The sequence below is a fragment of the Artemia sp. Qi Xiang Cuo genome, chromosome 5 (assembly GCF_049724085.1).
Source record: "Artemia sp. Qi Xiang Cuo chromosome 5, ASM4972408v1, whole genome shotgun sequence".
Taxonomy (NCBI): Eukaryota; Metazoa; Arthropoda; class Branchiopoda; order Anostraca; family Artemiidae; genus Artemia; species Artemia sp. Qi Xiang Cuo.
The window spans coordinates 31134328-31158606 of record NC_142798.1 but is presented as its reverse complement, the minus strand read 5'-3'; the positions used below and the strand labels follow the sequence as shown (position 1 = coordinate 31158606).

Sequence of the window (24279 nt, the reverse complement as noted above, 5' to 3'; positions counted from 1 at the left end):
TAGCGGATGAAGTCTGAAGGTCTGGATTTGGATAAAGCAAAGTGACAAAACTGGGGAATTGAGTCATGTTAAAAACTAATATCATTTTTTTTCTACAGACCATGGATTGACGCCTAGATCTACTGAAAATCCGCTCAATGAATGGACCAGTATCTAATGCTGCCTGAGAGTAGCGCGTATCCACAGATGGGAGTAAAAAAACAAAAGAAACAAGAGTAGTCACACTTAGATGTGAATAATAGTTGTTTGAGCTGAACTGTTTACTCCACAAAAAGTCTGTAAATATTTTTTGATCTTACCCAAGGAAGGTGAGGGCAGTTTTACGCACGCATCAAATTTTGAATGATTCGGCCTTTTAAAGATATATTTTTTTTTAATGTTATAAACCGTGAGCAAAAAGAAGATTTTTCATATATAGTCAGGCTTACAGAGTTGACAGACCTTCAAGTTTTCAAATCTTTCTTTTTTAATGTTCTTTTTTTAAATGCTCTTGATCTTTTGAAGATTTAAGTGGAAAATTTATCACTTCCCATGAAATTGATGCAATGGTTTTTGTTTATTATTATTATTATTCATTACTTTTCCACCTAACCCTTTGTATGAACACTTCTGTTTTTGGGGTAGTTTCATAAGCTAATTGTTATACGTTTATACAAGTATTTTAATCTTATGTATCTGTTGCATTTATATATTGCGCTTATAAAGTTAAGTATCTTATGTTAAACGGTGTAAGGGATTAAACTGCCCTTAAAATGCTCTACAATTAGCATTCTATTAAACACATATTGAAGAAATTTTATGTAATTCTTTCTACAAGAAAGCCTCGTTACAATCAACTATAACCTGCGACGATGCCACTGAAATACTTGATACTACTACTCAGAGCCAGGGGGAGAGGGGCAACCAGGTTATCTGCCCCGGCACCGCAGCTCGGGGTGGGGCTGTGGCTGGGAGATTGCCCACTTTGATCAAATTTTTTACTTTGATTCGGCTTTTCTTGCTTATATTTGAGTCAGGAGGGGAGCGCTATAATTAAATGTCCCCTGGGCACCACCAAACCTTGGAACGGCTCTGCTACTACTACTACTAACATCTCATTGTTGCACTATGCCTCACGAGGTTAGTACAGTTGTGAAAGCTCCTCATCCACGTAAATCCACTACCGGCATAGTATTAGAAGTTAATATTCTTTTGTTTTTAGAATTTCATAGCTCCTGGTGAGTTGGATCCTCTTAATAGACGCTTGAGTTCTCAGAAGAAACCTGATGTTGTTGTCCAAGTTGTTACCATTGTTGAAGACAATAAAATCAAAGAAAAATTGAAGAAACAGGATATTGACGTGGAAACTATTGAGGAAGCAAAACCTATAAGGATTGAACCTGCACGGACTTTGTCCCACCTTTATACTTTTCTGGGTGAGTTAATGTCATGACCAACAAGGGGTTATCCTTCCGAAATAAATTGTTATCATAGGACCATTAAACCGTATTTCCGATTTCTTGTAAAGTAATGACAGTGTTTGTCCTTCAGTAGACGACTAACTACTTGTCTGTTGTGTTCTAACGTAGACAGGTTATCGATTCTGGTGAGTTACAAGCGCAAAACAGGACAAAACACGTAATTAAAACGGTTTAATCAAGTATCACAGTAGACATTAATAATAAGCACAGTTCTCATCGAGAATTAGGCGTTTGCTAATATAACAATAGTGATATTATTTATAATATCGCTTGATCTATCTTTCAAATATTTTTCACTATTGATTGCAGTGTTTTTTTATCAAATCTTTCTCTTATGGAAGGAATATTCCTTATTTTTTTTTATATTTAACATTTGAGAGTTGCAATTTTAAATCGAGCCTCCCATCCACCCTCACGAACTACGAAAAAACTCCCTATTAAATACTGATTATCTTTTAAACTTTTAATATTGTCTTAGGTTGGTTTATATAGACCATACGCATTCCTAATGAATTCAATTATAGGTTCTGACTGAGGCACTCGTAAAAAAAAAACCTTCATTTTCTAAATCATAGGCAGCGCTAATGATTTAGCATTATGCCTTCCCAAGGCCAGAACAAAATTTGCACTTTACTGAAAAAATACAAATGAATGTGCATTGTCAGTTTAATATACATATATTGATATTTAGTAATCAAAATGTTAATATTATTTGATTTATTAAAGTTATAAAAGTAAAAACATTTATATTGGTTTCAGTAAAGTGCAAATTTTGTTCTGGCCTTTGGGAGGCATAGGGGTTTTGCACCCAACTTATGTTAATTTCTGCTCGTTTTGAGTTTGACTCGGTTAATTATTGCAATTTCTGTTCGTTTTGGGTTTCATTTATTTATCGATGCTGATTTGTGGTAGTTTCACGCTTGGTAGATTATTTGATTTTATTTTTACTCATTTTTTGTTTAATGGAATTCTTTACTTTTCTTTGAAAAAATTATTTTGTGGAAAAAGTTTTTTAAATTAATACCATATAATATTCAAAAAACGCTTGAAGTCAACATTTGAAGTTTCGGAGATATTTCTTAATCTACAGTGTATTTTGAGTAAAGGATGAAATGGTTTAAATGCTGTTGAGAATGCTTCTTCCCAGACGTTGTAAATAATTAATACAGCTTGGCTCCTTTTCAAATCAATTAATAAAACAGGCAACTTCGTTTTACTTCGTTTTGAGCGCTATAGCTTCATTAGATGTTCTTCTATAGGCACTTCCAACTCAATCCAAGTTCCATTCACGATTTCATTAAATTACTTGAAATATCGACTATTCTCATCCATTTTTCAACATGGTCTGCGTATTTTTTAAACGGTCTGCCACTTCTGCGTGCAAAAATTAAGATGTGCCGAAACTGACTTAAGAAAAAGCAAAATTTGAAACTAATTTTAACCGACTAAGCAAAGTGAAATTTCAAACTACTTTCCCAACAATATTAAATGGAGTTAGGCAACTAAATATAAAGTAAAAATTTGATTAAGAAACTGATGAAACTGCATAATCAGATGTTAAGTAAGCTTGTTCCGAGAACTCAGGGGAGATCTTGGACGGTTAGTGATAACATTTGTGTGTACATGAAGGATGACAGATTGCCGAAGATTGTTCTTTTCGGATAACCATCTAGGGCTAAATGGAAAGCAGATCGTCCTCGTCCGGGGTGGGAGGACATCATAAAGAAAGATTTAAAGGAAATGGGAACTTCGTGGGACGGTGTACAAAGGGAGACTTTGAATAAATTGGGATGGAGGAGGAGCGTGCGTAGCTGTGTTGGCCTCAGGTGGATTGGTGCTGCGGTGAGTTGTTAGTAGTAGCAGTAGTGTCTATGTATAACAATCTCTAATAGAAGATATCTCAAGTTATCAGCTGAGACATCTTTGTTCAATGTGAAGTAACAATGTGAATCAAAATTTCTTTTTGCAAATTTTTGATAATTACATAGGGGCATTTATCTAATGTCAAGGGAGAAGCTATTAGAACTCCAGTGGAAAAATAATCTTTTTAAATTGATTGAGATGGAACCATGTGTTAATTTATGACTAATAACTAACTGCAATAATTTCAAACTGTCCAAACAATTTGTTTATTCTTAGTTTAAAAATAATCACAGTAAACTATAAAATTTTACACTACCAATATAGTTAATATTCAAGAAAATATTTTTGAATTTTGTTTAAATGCTGCAAATCCGTCGTCTTTAATGGCTCCTTGATTGCAAAAATAAATGGATTACTAAGAGACCGAAGTTTAGTACTGTCCAAATAAGTTACTCGTAAATATAGTATACTTGCGAAATTATCGATGAAATTGCTTATGGATAATTGTATGGAATTTTTGCTATTGTTAGACAAATAAAATGATTATTAAAAAATTGATAAAAATCACCTTTGCTATTTCCTTATTAGAAACAACTTTGATTATTTGCAGATGGACTATCATTGCCAATCCTGAGCAAACACATTTTATTGTTATTAGTCGTTTTTAATGCTTATGTTCTGTGCAAGTTACTGTTCTGTTATTGTTCCTTAGTTCCATGATATGAATGTGTCAGTGCAAGACAAAATTTGCATATATTTTTGTAGCTCAGATTCAGGTTTAGAATTATTTTTCAGAATTCACTTTGCATGTCTTCTTAGATTGAAAAGTGCATTAAAAAGGTCGATGAAAAGTGTGAAATGGAAAACAAATATCCTATTTTCGAAATGAGCTCAGATCATTCTGTGGTAAAAGACATAGTTATATTATAATTATGGGCTGGTGAATGATAAATCTGAATCGAATGATATAAGTGACATAAGTAGCTTATCCTTTCGATGCAAGTTAGAGCTGTGTGCTTGTCACAAAATCACATGTTTCACAGGCAAAATAAACTTTAATAGCCTAGTTAGTTTTTAAACATATCTTTGTGTTTCTGTAATTTGGTGTTATCGGTAAGGTGTATTTCTGTATATATATATATATATATATATATATATATATATATATATATATATATATATATATATATATATATATATATATATATATATATATATATATATATATATATATATATATATATATATATATATATATATATATATATATATATATATATATATATATATATATATATATATATATATATAGAGAGAGAGAGAGAGAGAGAGAGAGAGAGAGAGAGAAAGAGAGAAAGAGAGAGAGAGAGAGAGCCCGGAATTTGCCCTAGCTCTGACCCTTGGCACGCAGCAGGCTTGTATATATTTAATTCCCTAACTATGCATTAGCATAATCATCGCGTTATGCTTTTGTTTTAAGTCATGAGATGTCAAATCGGCGATTTCAATTGAATTAAAAAATTCTCGTTTGAGTTCAATTCTTTCCTTTCTGTAAATACATCAAAGAATCATCCATTTTGTAGGATTTGTTTTCTCCCCAGACTCGTTGTGATTATTACTGCTGCTTCTGTTCTAACTGCTGATTTCGTTTACGATTCGATATGACGATCCCTGTAACTTTTCTTCTAACCATAGATTTCTTTGTCCATTGTTTTCATTTGGGATTTGCCGTAATAGTTGTTGCATTTCTTATAGCCGCAGATATGTCGCGCATCATTTCCTCAGAAATTTTTCAATGCCTTTTGCTTTAGCTGTTCGGATTTATTCAAATTATATGGAATTCGTGCTCTCTGCAATATATAAATTACATATTGGCATAATTATTGTTTTATTCTTTAGTTTCGAGTCATAGGGTAAAAAATCAGCAATTTCAGATGAAATAAGAAATTCTGGCGTTAATTCAGTTCCCTCTTCCTGTTTATCCTGTACAGCAGGGCTGCCACAAAGTCCCTAAAATCTAGTGAAGGCTTCGTATTGGTCCCTTAAATTGATAAAGGTCCCTAAAGGCCCTTTTCTTGCTTTGGTTTAAAGCCCCATATCCTGAAGGCTACCAATACCTGTGAGTATACGGTTTTCAGTATTTTTGTTCCGATTGAGATTTTTGAATCAAACAAACTATTAACGAAAAGGAGTGTCCCCCTTTGCCTCTGGAACCAATAAGCAAAGAAGCGGCAGGATTTGGATGGCTATGTTAATTACTTAGAAAACTAAAGACGAAGGGATAGGTCCAAGCAAAAAGACGAAGGAGGCGGTGTTAATCAGTTTTCTTGCACAATTTTGAGCTTATACAATTTCCTGAACTATTAGACTGCTTCCTAGTGCCCTTTTTTATTTGAATGCATTTCTGATAATGGCCTATATCTTCTTTTTTTTTTTTTTAAGGTTTAGAGTTTGAAGTTTCAGTTTGAATAAGAATGGGAATGTGTAAATTCAAGGAGACTTGGCTGGAAGAGAAAGATGTGACGGGGCACCAAATAAAACAGTGGTGTAGAGCCGTTCCGGGAGATCTGTTCTCTTTCTATTGTTCTATCCTCAATACTATCCTCAATACGCTTGTCTGCCATAAGGGCTCCTAAGCTTTACTGCAGCACGCCAGAACTGCTGAACATAAAAAGAATGCTACCATAAAGCTAACGCCGAATCAGCTTCGTCTCTCGGTAGCATCTTCCATGGAGATCGGCGGACCGGCAAAACTGCCCATGCGCTTAGGTGCTTATCTAGTGCGGGGTGAAACAGCTGTTGCAGAAATTACATGGGCTCTGAAGATGGTTGAGTCTGACTATTTTGGGAAATTCGCAGACGCAATAGCAGATGTATTTAGAAAAATGTTCAGAGATACAGTGGTAAAAAAAATTCTTCTTCGGGCGAACTAAGTTCGCTTATTTTTTAACCGAAGCTCTTGGACCCCATTTCCGGAAGATGACCCTTGATGAAGTCGGCAACAGTTATTATGTTGTCGAGCTTAACGAAACCACAAACTCAGAAAGTAAGAAAGAGCTTCAAATGAGGATCCCATTCTGGTCTGAAAACATGAAACGAGTGGTAGAAAGACATCTGAAAACTGTATTTATTGGACGTGTCACAGCTGAAGTCAGAAATAGCCAGAATGATCGATGAAAGTGATTTATCTATCTCTAAAATACTAGCGTTAATTTGTGACGGTCTGGACGTGAACAAAAACCTCTCCGACTGATTGACTGTGAAAAAAGTGAATTGACAGGTAGCGAAGGTCTCCTTGATATTGGTACCTGCAAGATACATTTGGTACCCAACGATTTTTGGAAGAGTTGGCTGAAAATCGACGAAAATTTTTCCGATCTGATCATCAAAGGCTAGTACGGTTTTTGTGGCTGGCCGGCTAGACCAGAAGACTACGGGAAGATTCAAGAGAAAATTGGTGTTCCTAAGTCCCGGTTTTTGAAAGACGTACCCATCAGATGGTTAACAATAGGACCTGCCGCTTCGAGGCTAATGGAGCAGATGCCAGTTCTGTTTGAGTACTTTGTTGTCTATATTCCAAAGAAAAACCCTGGTCTTATGAAATCAAATGCGTACAAGGAGATCATCCGGCTGATCAAACAACCGACCATGAAAGCAGAGTGTCAGTGTGTTGTTGATAGTTCGAACCTCTTCACACGTTTCACCGAAAAGTTTCAACGGGAAGAGTCCTTAGTGAATGAACTCTATGCGGAGCTGAATTTCCTGGTCTTGACGTTGGCTGGACGAGTTTTAAAACCCGAAGCTACCGAAGAGCTTAGGGACGAACTAACGCTGCAGCCATTCGAAGATGAAAAGAATTTTGTTCCACTGCTACAGAGAGTTGTGACTGATGAGATTGTTGACTGTCTCGAGTCAGTTGACGAGTTTCCGAAACGCTCGTTCATACAGCGTGTTCAGAATCATTATTCTGCGGCCGCAAGATATTTCCTTAAGAAAACACTTTGCGGAGATTTTTGCAGTTGTTGAAAGCGTTATTTTTTTTGCATCCCAATGAAGTTTCAAAGTTAGTTTTTGTTCGGAATTTAATATATCTTGCCAGGAAGTCTTCCGTCACGATGCAAAAGGACATGCTACTTGACGAGTTTAAGCTAGTCCAGTTATCCGGACTTCCATTGAAGCCTGGAAGGATCGACGACAAGTGGAACAACGTGATTCAGGGAGGGAAATATCCAAACTTTTCTGAAGTCGTAGAAAATGCTTTGACCATTACACACGGGTCTGCCAGTATTGAGCGGGGTTTCTACCTTTCCGGGCGAGTTCTCAGAGAAGAAAGAGCTTAGATGAATGAGTGAACTTTGAATGCAAAACTGTTTGTGAAAGATGGGTTGGGCAGATTTGTTAACGTGCACAAAATTTTGCTATTACAGAAAACTTGATACAACTATCCAAATCCGCTAGAAAGAGCTATGATTTGTACCTACGGCAGGAAAAAGCCTTGAAAGAAAAAAAACTAAGAAAGAGTGACAGGATTTAGAGGCAAGAGAACAGACGAGAGAGCTTCAGCTCGCTGAAACCTATTTGAAAAGACAGACAATAGGGACTCTCGAAAAACCTTTCAAAGAAAAAAAAAGTAGCGTTTGGTTCCAAGGAACAGGCCGCAGACGAGTCGCTGAAAGATGCTCATAACCGGCTGGAAAAAGGCATTGAAAAGAAGGACATGGTCGAGGTACCGCTAGCGCAGGCCATGATAGACAGGACTCTGTCGATGCGTAATTTTGAAATCGCCAAGCAACAGTTAGAGTCAAAGAAACAGTTGCTGATCGCATCTCTGTTCGAGCAGAAGGCAGTGCAGAAAAAGGGAAACAAATAGGTTGTGTGTTCTAGTTACCGTACCCTTATCTCTTTTATTATATTTTGAATCTGATTTTTTGTATTCGAAAGTAAAACGTTCAGAAAAAGAAGAAGAAAAAAGCTCCTCCAAAGACATGATGAATTTCATGTGGTCTGTTTCTTAATTATCACTTGGCCTCGGATCAACAAGAGATGTCTGTAAATGATCATTCCCATTGTCACTGTTTTTTCTTTCAGAAGTTTTCTCAAACTGAGTTTTGAGGTCCATTTTGCGTCCAGAATGGTCCCTAGAGAGGTCCCTTTTTCGACTGAAAAGAGGTCTCTAAGTCCCTATTTTTTACCACTTGAACCTGTGGCAGCCCTAGTACAGACGTGAAAATTTACACGTTCCTATTTCTATTGTGATTTGTAAAATATCTAAATGACGCAACAGCAAATTATCGTGTTATTCATTACTTTAAGTTACATTTCTGTTTGCAATTCAATGTGCTTTTTGCTGTTGTGTAATTTTGCACGTGTCATAGATACTACACACCAATTCTTCCTGCCTTTTTATCACTCACAGACTCACACACGCCAAACTAACATGTTTCTTCATTCCATTGAAATTTTACTTTGTTTTCTAACCGCGGATTTCGTAACGTTTTCATTTGTAATTTAATGTGAATTTTGCTGTTCCTTGTTCCATGCCTTTTGCTTAACCTGTTCAGAGTCATTTGTCATCTTTTGTAATTTTGCATGCGTCATAAGTACTAAAAGGGATTCGACTACTCTTGGGGAAAAAATGATGTAATTTTTGCCCTTGGATATGTATAAATGTGACATCACCAACATGTTTTTTTTCTGACATGGCCTTTCCTGTTTATCCATCACAGACGCCAGAAAAACTTCAATCCATTCTAGGGTGGTTAAAAAATTCAGGCGTGAATAAATTTTGTCCTTCCTGTGTGTCTTTGCAGACGCTAAAATTACGTTTCTTCATTCTAGGATGGAAAATCAGCAATTTCGATTGAATTAAGTAATTCTGGCGTGAACTCAATTCCTACTTCCTGTTTATCCTTCACTGACTCACGCTAGCTAAACTAACACATTCCTTCATTCCATTGTAATTTTAATTTGTCTTCTAACCGCATATTTTGTTATGCAACATTTTCGTTTGCAATTCAATGTGACTTTTGCAATTTCTTGTTCCATGCCTTTTTCTTTAGCTGTTAAAAGTAATTCATGATTTTGTGTAATTTTACATACGTTGTAGATACTAAAACGATACGACCGCTACTGGAGGGAAAATGATGTAATTTTGGTCTTGAAAAGTACGATGTCATACGATGTCACTCACATGATATTTTTTCCCCAAAAATGAGGCTCTAAACGCATTTTCTCAAACTTGGGGCCTGTCTTTATCAACATTTTCGCCTATTGTGTTATGAAAGATGACCGGAATTAGTAAAAAAAAATATATAAAAAAATGAACCAATAGAATACCATTTAAACACTGATATTACAGTGCTAACAACTGGTGATCACGCAACTGACAAACATTTAAAAGACCACAATGGCTACAAAAAGTAACTAAACCCATAAAAATAGCACATTTTTGAAGATTTGAATGGCTTTGCTCTAAGTAATATCAGAAAGCATAGCAATCTGGTGATGAGTGGTAAGAACGTTGCATTGGAATTTCTTATCGTAAATATTCTTTTGGTTATCCACTTGTAAGTGGAACAAGAATTCTGACCCTGTTTATAATTGCTTCCACTATCTCAAATTGATGGGGGTTTCCTCGAAAGACAATTGGTCTCCCCGAAAATCGAAGTTCCTAAAGTAAAAAATTATCATAAAACTTCATTAAAACTTTTTGGATTGGCTTTGAAGATTGCCCCTGTTGGTGTATTTTTGACGAACTTCAAGGTCAAGATTTGACAACAGTGGGCTACCCATGATTAAAATTCTTTCAGCTCCAAAGAATTTTGGGTTGAATTCTTCGCCTTTCATTTACTTCTTACCAGGAACGATTAATTGAAGTAAAGTGTGTTTTAGTTTTGGGTTGATTATATTAAAATATGTAAATAACTCTTGATAACTGAATAATCTCGCTAAATAATCTTATTTCTTTGCTGGTAGCTAAATATTGAGCAAATCACATATGTCTAGCTATAACTTTAATATTTACGAAATCTACCTTGTATTGTCTAGGATGAACACAAAGAAGGTTTGATGAACGGAAAAATCGAAAGTTATTTTGAAATTTTCACAATAACATTTAAATGCTCTTTTTTATTGTGTTCCCTGTGTGTATGGTAAAGGTTATAAGACATTCACTAGGTCTGCTTTTGTAGACCTAGTTAGGGGATGACTCTTTGTAAGGGGTCTCTGGTATAGTAGATGTTCGGTAGAAGTTGTTTGTCTCAACTTCGTGGAAAGATTCAATGGAAGAGCTATTTCTATGGTTTTGAAGCTCAAAGAAATGTTGGATATCTTCAACAACAACAAGGTCCCATTAAAAACTGTACTAGTTTCTGTTGCAATACTACAATTTTACTAAAAAATCGTCTCATGTAGTTGTTATTAAATTCTTCATTGTGCTTCGTATGCTATTTGGAAACTGATTAAAACTTTTGAGAACTTGAATGGATTTTGGAAATTTGCACGGGATAATTATATTTTTCATCCTCAATTTTAACACAAATCAAACGTCGTTTGCCAAAATTTTGGAATATCACTGAATGTCGTGTAGAGTGTTAATTGGTTAAGACATGGGCTCGGTTTTAATGGGGACATGAAGGAAAAAAAAGTTACTGCGATATTGGAAACTTTCCAAGAGAGAAATCCTCTTCCTGCTCGTGTGCTGGTATTCTGTTGTGTCCCTAGCAATAACGTATGATTATCAAATTATTTGGAAAATGTTCTCTGACACCTGGTGAAATGTTACGTTCGCATTGTTCCCTCTAATTAGAAAGGGCTTTAGACACCCCTGGCGAACAATATCTCAACCTTTTCATCCCGATCTTAGGTCGAAAATTCCATTTAATCTTCCCAAAAATCCAGCCATTTACCGCACTTTTCCAGATTGCAAGTGGAAGCACTACTGTTACCATACTTATAAAATGTGAATTTTGCTTTAGTAAGACAATTTAGCGAAGATTTAGTAGTTTCGATAATATGTATGTAATCAAACAGACAAAGAATTTCACTGTTGTTAATGTTTTCTATTAACATGTAAAAGTATTTTTTAGGCTGAAACCCAGAAGATTTATTCAAATTATGGACCTTTTTGCCATAAGTAGCAAATTTTGCGAATGTACTGTCGTTTCTGGTTTTTGTTACTGCTATTATTAATTTTCGCTTTTTTGAATCCATTTTATTTTTTCACATAAATTTTTTTTCTTTCGTTTTTTCTTTTTCAGGGAACAGCAAGAAATTAGGTTTGACGGGACGAAAGTCAAGAGATGTGGGTATATTAAGTAGCAGTAAATTATATACCTTGCAAGGACAAGAATTTGCATTCACTCCTCAGGTATATCGGTTTTCTTCTAATCATTCTCTTCTCTTTTTTTGATGATTCCGACCCAAAGATTTCCGTTTAGTTGAATTTGAAACATATTCTCCCTAAGGGAATAAGCTCCACCTATGTGACTCTGCTGAGAAAAAAATGTTGTGAATGCAGGTTTTGTATTTATGGTTAAATTTTATTGTGCTTCAAACTAAAAGGCATATCTCATATTTTTGTGATTTTACTAGTTGAGTGGAAGCAATTTTCAGAAGCTTTTTACTAAACAGTTGTTTTGTGGGTTTCTAGTACGAAAAGAAATGTAGAAATTTCAGTGTATAGCTAAATAGCGTGACCTCAATTTTTATTGCAATGCGATGCGGTAGTTTACATTAGAGTAGTCTTTGAGCCAAGTATACTAAATTATTTTGTCATAATAATGGCTTATCTGTCCTACCTCCTATGAATTGGGTAAGATGATATATAGTACAAAAAATCTTGAAAGTCAAGCTTTAACCAGTGTTACAGAATTGTTGTTTTTTCCAAAGCTTTGTTTCTCTGTCTGAAACTTTGGTGAAGTTACTATGTTTGTACAAATGAGCATAGTGTATAAGGATCAGTAGAAGCTATTAAATGACTACAAAGACCCAAGAGCCATTCCATTATACAAGAGACAAGGAAATTCCGAGAAATGAGGTCTTTTTTCAAATACGAGTGATAAGTTATATACGAATACATACATATACTGAATATTAAACATATGTATCATAGACATAGACATATTAATTGACACACTCGACATAGCACTAAACTGAGATGTTCAAAAAGTACATAAAAGCTGCACAAACACGAACTACAATTACTTTATGCTGTTAAACAGACGCATAAAAAAAAGATCAAGGAATGCTGATACTGCGGTGTGCAACAGTAAACTGAGGCAGTAAAGTCATAATTAAGAAAGCTCTGTAATATTGAACTAAACCCCAACTAAAACACCTTTTGAAAGATCCTTCGCGTCATTACTCCAAGAAAGTTCAACTAAGAACTCTTAGCTAACTCTGCTTTAGCATTTGAGTACATACAATCATTGCTTAGGCCATGTGTACGAACTGATACTGCTGTTATAGAGCTAATCAAATTTATTATTTTAGCTTACGGATCAGCGTCATTTTTACATTGCCTCTGACTATGAGCTTATGATTGACACGTTTAAAAGTGAACTGTACTTTCTAAAATCGAGTTGGCAGAATATGTTGGGGAGACCTCTCGTGTGTATTGTGATTCGTGAAACTCATTTGGAACAGGGAAATATTCCAGTCGCCTTGATTTCTACTTTGAAGAAACTTAAAAGTGGATACATCAATGGTACAAGGTATGGCTGTTCAAAACTATCAAGTTTCTTAGGTGTAGGTCTAAAACTTGTGACAAGAATGGAAATAGTTACATCTCATTTTTTATGGTAGTAAAGATAGTAAGCCTTAAAGAACTAAACAGTAGCTACAAAGGTAATATCAACAACCAAAATAAAGGTAAACTGTTTTCTTAAGGACAATAGCTGTAAGATAAACAGCCGCTTACTGGACAGACTTTCTTTAATATCGTAAAGATAAGTAGTCGAGCTAGGTGATTAAAACTTTCAGTGTTTTAGGATTTGATTTTTGAGCTGACCTCAGAAAGATTTATTTACCTACCTCTATTGCTTTCTGTAATATATGAAAGAAAGTTTGTCTGGAAAATGATTGTTTAATCTATTGATTGGATTTAGCTTTTCTGAAAATATTAAATAAAAAAAAACAAGTTTTTTAAACTGAAAGTAAGGAGCGACATTAAAACTTAAAACGAACAGAAATTATTCCGTATATGAAAGGGCCTGTCCCCTCCTCAACGCTTCGCTCTTTACGCTAAAGTTTTTTTATTTTTAAAAAAAATAACGTTTTGAGACAGATACAACATTTATCTTAATGCGCGCGGCGGTGCGGCGGGGATCGCCCCTGTCATATACGGAATAATTTCTGTTCGTTTTAAGTTTTAATGTCGCTCCTTACTTTCAGTTTAAAAAACTTGTTGTTTTTTTTTTATTTCTGATCTTTTTTTAGTTAATGCAGCTTTTATTTTGGCTCGCCGTCATTGAATAAGTAAACAAAATTTTACTTTTCTTTTGCTAAATGGCTGTCTCTAAAGTTGGTTCTGACGTAATTTACAAATAAACTTACGTAACGAACTTCTATATTCGTATATTTTTCTTCTGGAAAAAAATACAAAATTGCAGATTTTTGCAGATATGAGCTTGAAACCTATTTTACAGGGTTTTCTGATACGCTGAATCTGACAGTGATTTTCATTAAAATTTTTTCACTTTTAGGGGATGTTTCCCCCTCTTTAAAAAATCAGGTAAGTTTTCTCAGGCTCGTAGCCTTTGATGAGTAATACTAAACTTAACAAAATTTGTACATTTTGAATCATCATTATAAGCCCATTCTTTTGATACATTTATTAACATCAAAGTTCCATTTTTAAAAGTTTTGCTTACTATTGAGCCGTATCGCTTGTTTTTTTTATTGTTTTTTTTTATTAAGTATATGTTATTGCGTATATGAAGGGGTTCTCCACTTATTCAATACCACACTCTTTACGTTAAAAGTTAAAAAAAATTTAATTAACAAACCCCTGAATCACAAAGGCCGTTTAATTAGAATAGATAGCTCTTTTGAAAGCACTAAAAAAAAAAAACTGTAGCGTAAAGAGCGAGGTATTGACTTGGGGGAGACCCCCCTCATATACGTAATAATTTCTGTTCGTTTTAAGTTGTGATGTTCCTTCTGACTCTCAGCTGGAAACACTAGTTTTTTCATATGTAGTTTCTTATCGTTTTTTAAATAATGATTTAAAATCCAGTGCACTCTTCCGACAAATTTCCCCTGCCCCACAGAAGCATCCTCGCTATAACGATTCTTCAAATACACTCCCTCCTGCAGCCCCCCTCCCCCCCACCAAAAAAATATTCTTCCTGAAAATGTCTGTATACTTCCCAATAACCAATACAATATGCAAGCAATGGGCAAAGTTCATAACTTGCTGCCCTTCCCCTGGGAACTGTGGGGGATTAAGTAATCGTAAAAGACATATTTATTAGATTTTCGACTATGCTAAACAAAATGGCTATCTCAAAATTTTAATTGGGTGACTGAGAAAAAAATGAGCGTGGGAGGGGGCCTAGTTGCCCTCAATTTTTTTTGGTCACTTAAAAAGGGCACTAGAACTTTTAATTTCCGTTCCAATGAGTCCTCTTACGATATTCTAGGACCACTGGGTCAATACGATTACCCCTGGGGAAAAAAAACAAACAAACAAATAAATACGTATCCGTGATCTTTCTTCTGGCGAAAAATACAAAATTCCACATTTTCGCAGATAGGAGTTTGGAACCTCTAAAGTAGGGTTCTCTGATACGCTGAATATGATGGTGTGACTTTCATTAAGGTTCTATAACTTTTAGGGGGTCTTTTCCCCTTTTTTCGAAAATCAGCCAAATTTTCTCAGGCGCGTAACTTTTGATGGGTAGTATTAAGCTTGATGAAATTTATATATTTGAAATCAGAATTAAAATTTGATTCTTTTGATGTATCTATTGGTACCAAAATTCCGGTTTTTAGAGTTTCGGTTACCATTGAGCCGGGTCGCTCCTTTCTTACAGTTCGTTACCACGAACTGTTTGAACAGTTCGTTACCACGAACTGTTTGATTAGTCAGCCTAGGCCTTTAAATGATGGCAAAGTTAAACTCTTCTGGCATAAGTTACAGAGGTATTTTAATTCAAACATTTTTAATTAAATAAACAAAATTTTATTTTCATGTGTATCTTTTGTTACCTCTTTTTTTCGAATTATCTCCTCACAAAAATAAATACTCTACAAAACGAAACTAAATAATTGTTTAATTTGTTTTGTTCTATTTGAAAATATTCGTTTTATTTTCTTGAAACCCAAATATTAGTTTTTGGAAATTGAAATTTCACATTGTCGGTAAATTTTATTTCCTATGTTTATGAAACAGAAATTATCAAAAACTGTTAGAAAAGAAGCTTGGAAAATTTCTTCAATATTGAAACTATACAGATTGTAAACTTCAATGTTAAAGGTCGTGTAACGTTTATCTTTTTTTTTCTGGAAATTTTATTGCGATGAACGTCAGGAGTCTGCTTGAAAATAATTCGTTGCTTCTATTTTTGCAGAGTCACTCTTGGAAACTTTCGCGATTTCATAAGTACTACTTGTTTAACAAATCTCAGTTTTCTTGGAAGCCAAGAAGAAGGCATTCCAGAACGTAAGTATTAAATTATGCGTTTGTAACAAGCCATTCTTTCTCTATTCGTTTCTATTCTTCAGAGCCATTCTTTCCCCGTGGAAAGACCGATCAGCAAAAATTATCCATGGGTTTTTGTTCTCACATGTAGTTGTTACTAAATTCGTCATTGTGCCTCGTATGCTAGTAGAAAACAGACTAAAACTTTAGGGGACGTATATAGCTTCTGGAAAATTGCACGGGGTAGTTATTATTTTTCATCCCCAATTTTAACACATAAATCCAATGTCGTTTGCCAAAGTCTTTGAATATTCACTGAACCTCGTGTAAAGTGTTAATTGGTTAAGACATAGGCTCGGTTTTAATGGGGGCATGAAAGGAAAAAAAGTTACTGCCATATTGGAAACTTTTCAAGAGAGAAATCCTCTTCCTGCTCGCGTGCTGGCGTGCTGTTGTGTCCCTAGCAATATCATATGATTATCGAATTGTGTGTAACAAGCCATTCTCTCTTTATGTATTATTGTCTCCAATAGACATGGTTCTTAGGATATAAAAGTACCAAAAATGGGTGTAAGCTAGTGGATTCTCTTGCATTAGGCCAGCTTTAAATAGAAGAATTGAGCATGTCTATTCACTACAATAGTTTTGGGCTAATACGAGCACGTCGCTATATAAAAAAGACAAAAGCAAATAGCAACAGTGAAAATCTAAAGCAGCAAGTGCTACTTCAAGGTTAACTCATTTAGATATAAAGAAATGCCGAGCAATAAAAGCACTGGTTAATATGAAGAATAAAATATTGCACAAATGTATTTCGGTATCTTCAAGTGGCCAAAGGGAATCTCTTTAAGCAAGAGTCTACTGGCATTTCCTGTAGTTAGTCTAGTATAGCATTAATTTTTAGGTTGTCTTGGTAGGAAGAAGAAGGTGATGGTGAAAGTTAGACCGTGGGCATTTTAGCTCAAGGTTCTTAGTCAGTTAAGGCTATCTCATTTCTAAAGAAGTCGGATGAAATTGATTTAAGCCATCCTGAATTTGTGATGGAAGAACGAAGAATCATTGCTAAAGCTTTTTTTGATATTTCGGGTTGTAGGATCTTTACTTTGATGAGGCACAGTTGTCAGATTGAAGGAGTGTATTAAAGTGAGAGGTGAATACAAAGACAGTAAAAATTTCAAACTAATGCACACAAAATCTTTTAAGCTAAGAAAAGAACTCTAACGAAAAGTTTGCAGAGTCAGCTATTTTAGGTAAGTGAGAATGGAACATGAGGTCAGCATGTAACCTAGCTCCTAAGAACTCTGCGGTCGTTTTATTCTTCTTAATGGGTGTAAGCTATATAGGTCTAAGGGTACTGTATTACTACTCAGTGCATGCTTGACGTCTCAATGATGTAAGGAGTCATTGAAAAGTCTGAAATGGTTATTTCATCTGCCAATTTAAAGTAATTATGGTAATTACCCTGTGAATATGCCTTTAAAAATCACTTTGAAAATATTTTTTGGGTTTTGATAGACCCATGAAATATTGGCTAACCGTTTACCAGACAGGTAACTGGGTTCCCATGTAACTTAACCCCATTCAGCTCATCCCCCGTTTAGTTGTACCCCCATTAAGCTGAATCGTTGAGCTAAGTGGGGCTATATTGAAAGCGGTTCAGTTAAAATGGCTTGAATTCGATGGTGACTGAGTTAAATGGGGGTGGGTTAAACGAGGATTGTGTTAAATGGGTGAGTTGAACGGGGTTGAATTGCGTGCACAACAAAAACTGCTTGGTGGTCTCAGAGTATCTATGTGCAGCTAGATTTTAGGTTTCGAACAGACTAATTGAAAGGTGTTAATTATCAGACGTTTCTAAAATATCTGTAAAAGTAGCTGCTACAAACAGTTCTTTAGGCTCAAGATGCTCTAAAATAATGTAAAAAAAAAATGGGACAAGATAATGAGCAACACTGAGTTCCATTCTGAAGCAAACTTATTTGGTGTTACATTAACTTTTATATCTATATAAAGCAAATCGTAGAGAAAATATTTAAATACATTGGGAAAAGGTGGGTTATTTTGAGTAAGCTTTTGTTCATTAATTTCACTTGACCAGTTTTTTTCGTGAGTGTAAGGATTAGAAACACGGTTAAAATTTTTTAGTAAAATTTAGTAAGATTAATTAAAAAATTAATAAAATGTATCCATTGGGTAAATGTTTAATTTGGGTTTTTCTCTATCTTGAGTCATAAGGTTAATAATACGTTATTTACGGTGACCGCACAGATTTATGGATCATTGCTCTTTTTTAGTAGCATTGCTTTTAATAATAATAATGCTATATATTTAAAACTTATGCGCAGTTTTTTCTGCTTAGAGATTTTCTAATTTTTATAGGTGAGGTTTTATTCATTGCAAATAACTTTCAATTGCTTTCTAGTGTTTATAATGTAGCGCCTATTCCTTATATGAAGTTGAGGTTACGTCACTTCACAAAGGTAAATCTAATGTTTTTTAAACCATAGTTACAACTGTGATCCCTGTTGTGGTGGGTTTGAGAAAAGTTGAAACTCTGGGCTGCTGGCTACCTGATATTTCCTAGACTGGTAATATTACTAACGACATGTATGTAATTTATTAGCTATACGCCCTAAGTATCTTATTTTACACTGCCTACGGTATGGCACCCTGATTTAAAAAATAAAATATAAGCAATTGTTAAAAAACAAATTCTTTATTCATCAATAAATGATTGCAAAAGAAGTTCATTTCACATGCAGATAAATTATCTGAAGGTGACTGCTCTAATCTGGTGAACAAACAAAAAGTTACTAGTTACAATAAGTATGCCAATTGATTTTTCTAATTGGAGGCTGGGAAATCTTTAATTCTCGCATTTGTTTGTAATTAACAAGAGGGTCATAAAGACACAACAGCTAAATGTCCATATAATACTAACAAAGAAAAAAAAATATAAGTTACCGATTACTTGAAAATGGGTCACAACGAATAATCTAGTATAAAATCATTGCCGGTCCCGTTCTCAAAGATATCTGAATTTTATATCAAAAGATACTGCATTCTTCTCGCTTCATAAAGCAGGAGGTCCATGAACACAAGAAGCAGGTTCTTTCACCTCTTTATTGCACCTGCTACAGAACTGGTATATAATTATGACGAATGAAGGAAAGAAGTAAATCAGGAGTCATACACTTGGAGCAACTATGTAATCAATAATAAATTTGTCTCTTCTTTAGGATAGCAATGGATAACTTGAATATTATTCTATCATAATGAGGAGGGAGGTCAGAACTCAGGATTACAATGAAAGTGTTGGGTTTTTTAGCCATGGAGCGGAGGCACTTGAGGGTAATGGTCTCCTCACAATGGGGCTGGCAATCAAACAAGACATGCTGGATTGTTTCATCTGTTGAGAAGCAGATATGACATAGTAAAGATTGGTGTAACTTCATTTAAATAGCTCACTGTGGAAAAGAAGGGCACGTGATCTTATCGGAAATATAGCACAGTATTCAGTCTTTTGTGGAAGGCTGATGGTATCTGTTTTCTGTGACTTAATTTGGATCTTTGCCTAATTATATCCCTTGTGTTGGGGTCAGAAGAAGGGCTTTGGTTTAAGAGAGAGGCCTTGGCTGCTAGTGAACTCACAGTTTCATCGTATTTGATGCCTTTATGGCTGGGGACATGCTGAAAATATACCCGTTTGCCTTTAGCCTGAAGGTTCAGTAGCTGTCTTCTAATATTATATAGGTGCGTATCATGAGCAATTCTGTCTATATTTTGGAGTAACTGTTTTGCCAATTGGCAGTCAGTTAAACCGAGATTACTTTCAGACTCTAAGCAATAATTCACAAGAACACCTGGGGTAAGGCAGATGGCAAACAAGTCAGAAGACAGAATGGAGCATCCCATTGTAAGAGAAGAATAAAGATTAAGGTTCGGGGATGGAATGCATGCAGCTGCTCCGGCTCTCTCACCGTGGACATATCCATTTGTATATATTTTCATATGATTAGTGCAATGTTTCAATATCTGTTCAGCAAAGATATTCTGCACTACATGACTGGGAATCGGGTTTTTTTTATAGGAATAAGATCAGATTGACAATATAGGGGGCACATTTCACTGGGAGGGGTTTCCGTAAAGGTATATGCATAATGGGAACGTTGACACCAATTTATGACCTCCAATTGAAACTAATTCGAAGATGAGTGGGCGTTGGGGCAGACCAACTTCAGTGCAAAAGTGTGTTCATATGCAACTTGCTTGTTTTCATGTGCTTGGATTTTTAAGAAGTATATATTCCTTTGACAAGAGGCTTTTTCTCGTAGGAACATCAATCCAGACAACACCTTTAATTTGGACAGCAGACTAAGCCTATGCTTGTACAGTCCCATAGCTATTCGAATGACAGAATTTTGTAAAGATTCAAAAATCTTAAAAGTAGATGGGGGACCAATTGAGAAAAATTGGATCCCGTATTCTAATTTTGATCGGATATATAATTTGTAAAAACCAAAATGACATGCCCATTTAGGTGACACGCCCATTTACTTCCAGCTAGTCTTTTTTTTTAATGCAAAGTCTCTGAATGGCACTAGATTTCAAAGAATTAGTTTGTTCGTGTCATAGCATTTTGGAGTTTATCCTTAGGCCAAATTACTTCACAGAATTGCATTTTGTCACTTTGAAACTGTTTGCTTTTTTGAACTTTTATTGCCATGCCCAAGGCTCAGCGTTGTCATTTGATGTCTTCATTTCTGAAAACCGTGTGAACTGTGTGTATTTTATGCAAAATACATTGGTCTGAGTGTTGTGAAAGAAAAAGGCTTCTATTTTTTCGGTTTCGGTTTCAGGTTTCAAGATACTCGAATTCAGACAGTATTCAGCATTTGCTACTTCCTTGATGTTACACCTGTGATTTAGATTTTTACTTAAGATCATAATTGACTAAACAATTGTTACGTGCACGATCTTACAACAATAATAAAATTGTCACAAATTAGAAATAGCAAAAAAGAACTAATGGTATCTTTTTTTTAGTAAATAATTTTTTCGCGATCTCAGATCACGGATTAATTGCTTGCATAGATATGCTAGTATGCCAAAAGCTTTAAATTGCTCAGAATACACAGTTTGTGAATAACATATATATTTAGCAAAAATATTAGGCACAACATAAATTTGCCCTCTAAGTACTATTGTGCCTTAAGGATATGGGGGAAGTCAGGGTACTTGTATAATATCTCAATGTTCGTAGGAAAAGATAGGACTTTAGATTCGTTCATAATCATTTCTGTAAATAAGTGTGTTTGCTGAACACACTCCACCGAATGTACCACAGAGACCTACTAAATGCAAAGGCGTAGGAGGATCCAAGGTCTGAGGTGAAGCCTGCAAGTTCATCAATCTCTGGTTTTGTGTTGTTTATGTATATGTGAATTATGCCATAGTTTCATAGTATTACACGAGTGTATATGCTCCAGTGTTCATTTCTTTGAAGACTAATCTGATTTTTTTTTTTTTTTTTTTTTAGATTTGAATCCTGAAGTAGAAAGGTATTTATCTCAGCGAATTCAAAGATCAACCAAACCTCGTTTGCTTTCGAAATTTCCCCAGACTAAGCCTCCTCGAAAAATAACTCCAACTCAGCCGAAATCCATGGCAAGAAAATTATCGTTTCGAGGATCTATTAGAAGATCAAGAAATATTGCAATTGAAGGAGGTAAACTAAATACATTTTATTATGCTCTAGAACAAACCTGGTTCGAATGGGTGCCCTAACCCTTACCCTAAGGCCTACTACCATTCGTATTATTCACTAATCCTCGCCCAGTAAGACTTCATTTAGCATATAGGTTATTCAGTTAAGGTTAGTAATCTTTGAGCTAGCAGTAGTAAATGAATTTTTGGCCCGATCCTTCCTAACTTTACCTTTTATGGAGTAAATCCTCCCTGTGACTCAAAGCCCGTAAGATGACTCTTGCCACTATTAATAGCAACAAGATATTACCCAACCAAGCCCCCTGTGGCCAACACAGCTTCTCTCCATTTGTGTCTTAGAAGATCAGCTAATAATTTTCAATAGTTCAGTTTGGGTTTAGTCATAGTTGAAATTTATCAGTATTTGCAAGGAAATTCTAGTTGATCAATGTAACTTTCATTTAGTCCCTTGCTTTTTTTCCTTTTTTACTCCTTTTTCTTAATGCATTTCTTCCTCATCCCGTTTTTAACTTAGTAGGTATTTTGTAGAAAAATTTCAAAAGGAAATTGGTATGTAGGGGCAAAATGCCATCATTGTATTTATCAGGTGAAATATACGTGGATATAAAAAACTGTGTAAAATTTGTCGTCCGGAAACCATGTGATATTGATATCTTCAATTAGAGGAGAAATTAGTCCGATTGCAATTGCAATAACTAAAAAAATAAACCTACGACTTAAAAAGGAATACGAAATTAATCAAAGTCTACAATCGACAGGGATTTTTAATGAGAAACTTCAATGAACATTTCTTTAGAAAATATGAAAGGTGGCTCTTCGTATTTATAATTTGATTCATCAAGCTGATAAGTTCAATTTCTATTTTGAAATGAGCAAAACATTTTCTTTTCTTTTTTTTTGAGCCACCAAAACCAGTTCTGATTTATACAATCTGAAAACAGGTCTAGTCAAGAGTTGATAATAAAGAGAAAAAGTGATAAAATAGGGATTAAAATACAAAGTTTGAAATCGAACTGACCAGCCTTGACGAACTTTTAAGAAAATAATGAGAAGAAAAGAAAAATGTGTCAGTGATAATTTGTGTATGTGAGCAATAAGCATCCTCGGCATAAATGAAGAAAAAAACAGAACTAAAACAACTATAAGTAGATTGAATTTAGGTTTATTTCTTATTGGTTTCAGTTTCTCGTTTTTAGTTTCTTTTTTTTTCTTCATGTGTGCAGAGGATATCTTGTTAAGTATGCAAGCTAAATGTTTGTGGTTTGTTTTTTTTTCTGTCAATTTTATTGGCCTCATAGACCTGTTTTTTTTTAGTTCTTCTTTATATTTTTTTTTTTTTTTTTTTTGAGAGAGAGTAGGTTTAAATCTTTCGATAAAAGACATGTGTAAGTTGTTTTTTGTCCTTTTTTTCTTTCTTCGTGTCACATCCTAGAAAAAATATGCTCAGCTGTATTAATAGGATAATGTTGCAGAGAGAAAGAGAGAGAGAGAGAGAGAGAGAGAGAGAGAGAGAGAGAGAGAGAGAGAGAGATCAAAACCCAGAAGCAAGAAGCAAACGAATTAGAACAATAATGTCAGAATGAATCTTTCCATATTTACTAACTACAAATCGTCGCTGAGTAGAACGAGAGAAAGAGGTGCAATATTCTAGGTTTTGTATTCCATTGCAGGCACTTTCCATGAAAAGTTGACTTTGCCTAATCTGTTCTAGATTAAGACCTGCTGAAAAAAAAGAATACTATGCCTTTTAACCATAAAGTTGTTTAGAAATTAATTTCCCAATTTAGGTTTTCTGCTTTAATTTGCTAACATAATCATCCTTTTCATCTAGAAGGGAGTAGTGGACATAGGACTGCTGAAGAAGGAAGTAAAGCATCAACCCCTATCACCACTTCTCCCTTGCCGTCAGAGGAAGGAGAAGCGTTTCAATTTCAAAAAGCATCGCGTTCACCATCCCCAGAAAATGAGGACTGGCAGCCTATAACAAGGCATCGCACTCAATCTGATGCCCAATTCCAGGACACAGAGTTCGAGGATTTATTAAGGATATTGCATAGTTCAGAAAGCCTCGAAGAGCAAGGGGATATTATCCACTATTTAGTGGTTGAATTTGGCCTGGATCAGGATACAGGTGATATAATTTTCAATGAATGTTCTTTTCACCAAAAAATTAGATTATTGACATAATGACATGATAATCATTGACGTACTTGTCAATAAATTGAAGTAAAAATCCTCTATTTAATGGATAAATTGGTCTGGATTAGAGTACAGGTGATATAATAAGTTGGTAATTTTTTTACTCGTTAGAAACTAACACAATTAAGTGATGATAATTGACAAACTGACATAATAATCTGCTATTTTTTGGTTAAATTTCGTCTGGATGAGGAAACATGTGATATATTTTTAATAAAATATTTTGTCTCCCATTACAATTTGACATAATAATAATTAACAAATTGACATAATCATCCTGTATTTTAGTGGTTGAATTTCTTCTGGATCAGCATACAGGTGATATAATTTTAAATGTAATCATTTTGTCTCCTATTACAAACTGACACAAAATTTGATATAATGGAA

The 24279-nt window shown here is 34.8% G+C and overlaps 1 protein-coding gene across 1 annotated transcript in view; it reads left to right on the top strand.

Annotated features, from left to right (window-relative positions):
* The window catches only part of LOC148952034 (putative phosphorylase b kinase regulatory subunit alpha), a 114633-nt gene that overhangs the window by 54225 nt on the left and 36129 nt on the right, over positions 1 to 24279 (top strand). Inside the window, exons 7-12 of the mRNA XM_089088811.1 lie at positions 1202 to 1415; positions 11582 to 11691; positions 12816 to 13036; positions 15896 to 15987; positions 21506 to 21694; positions 23525 to 23824. Coding sequence (XP_088944937.1) covers positions 1202 to 1415; positions 11582 to 11691; positions 12816 to 13036; positions 15896 to 15987; positions 21506 to 21694; positions 23525 to 23824 — 1126 coding nt within the window. The remainder of the gene's footprint in view (positions 1 to 1201; positions 1416 to 11581; positions 11692 to 12815; positions 13037 to 15895; positions 15988 to 21505; positions 21695 to 23524; positions 23825 to 24279) is intronic.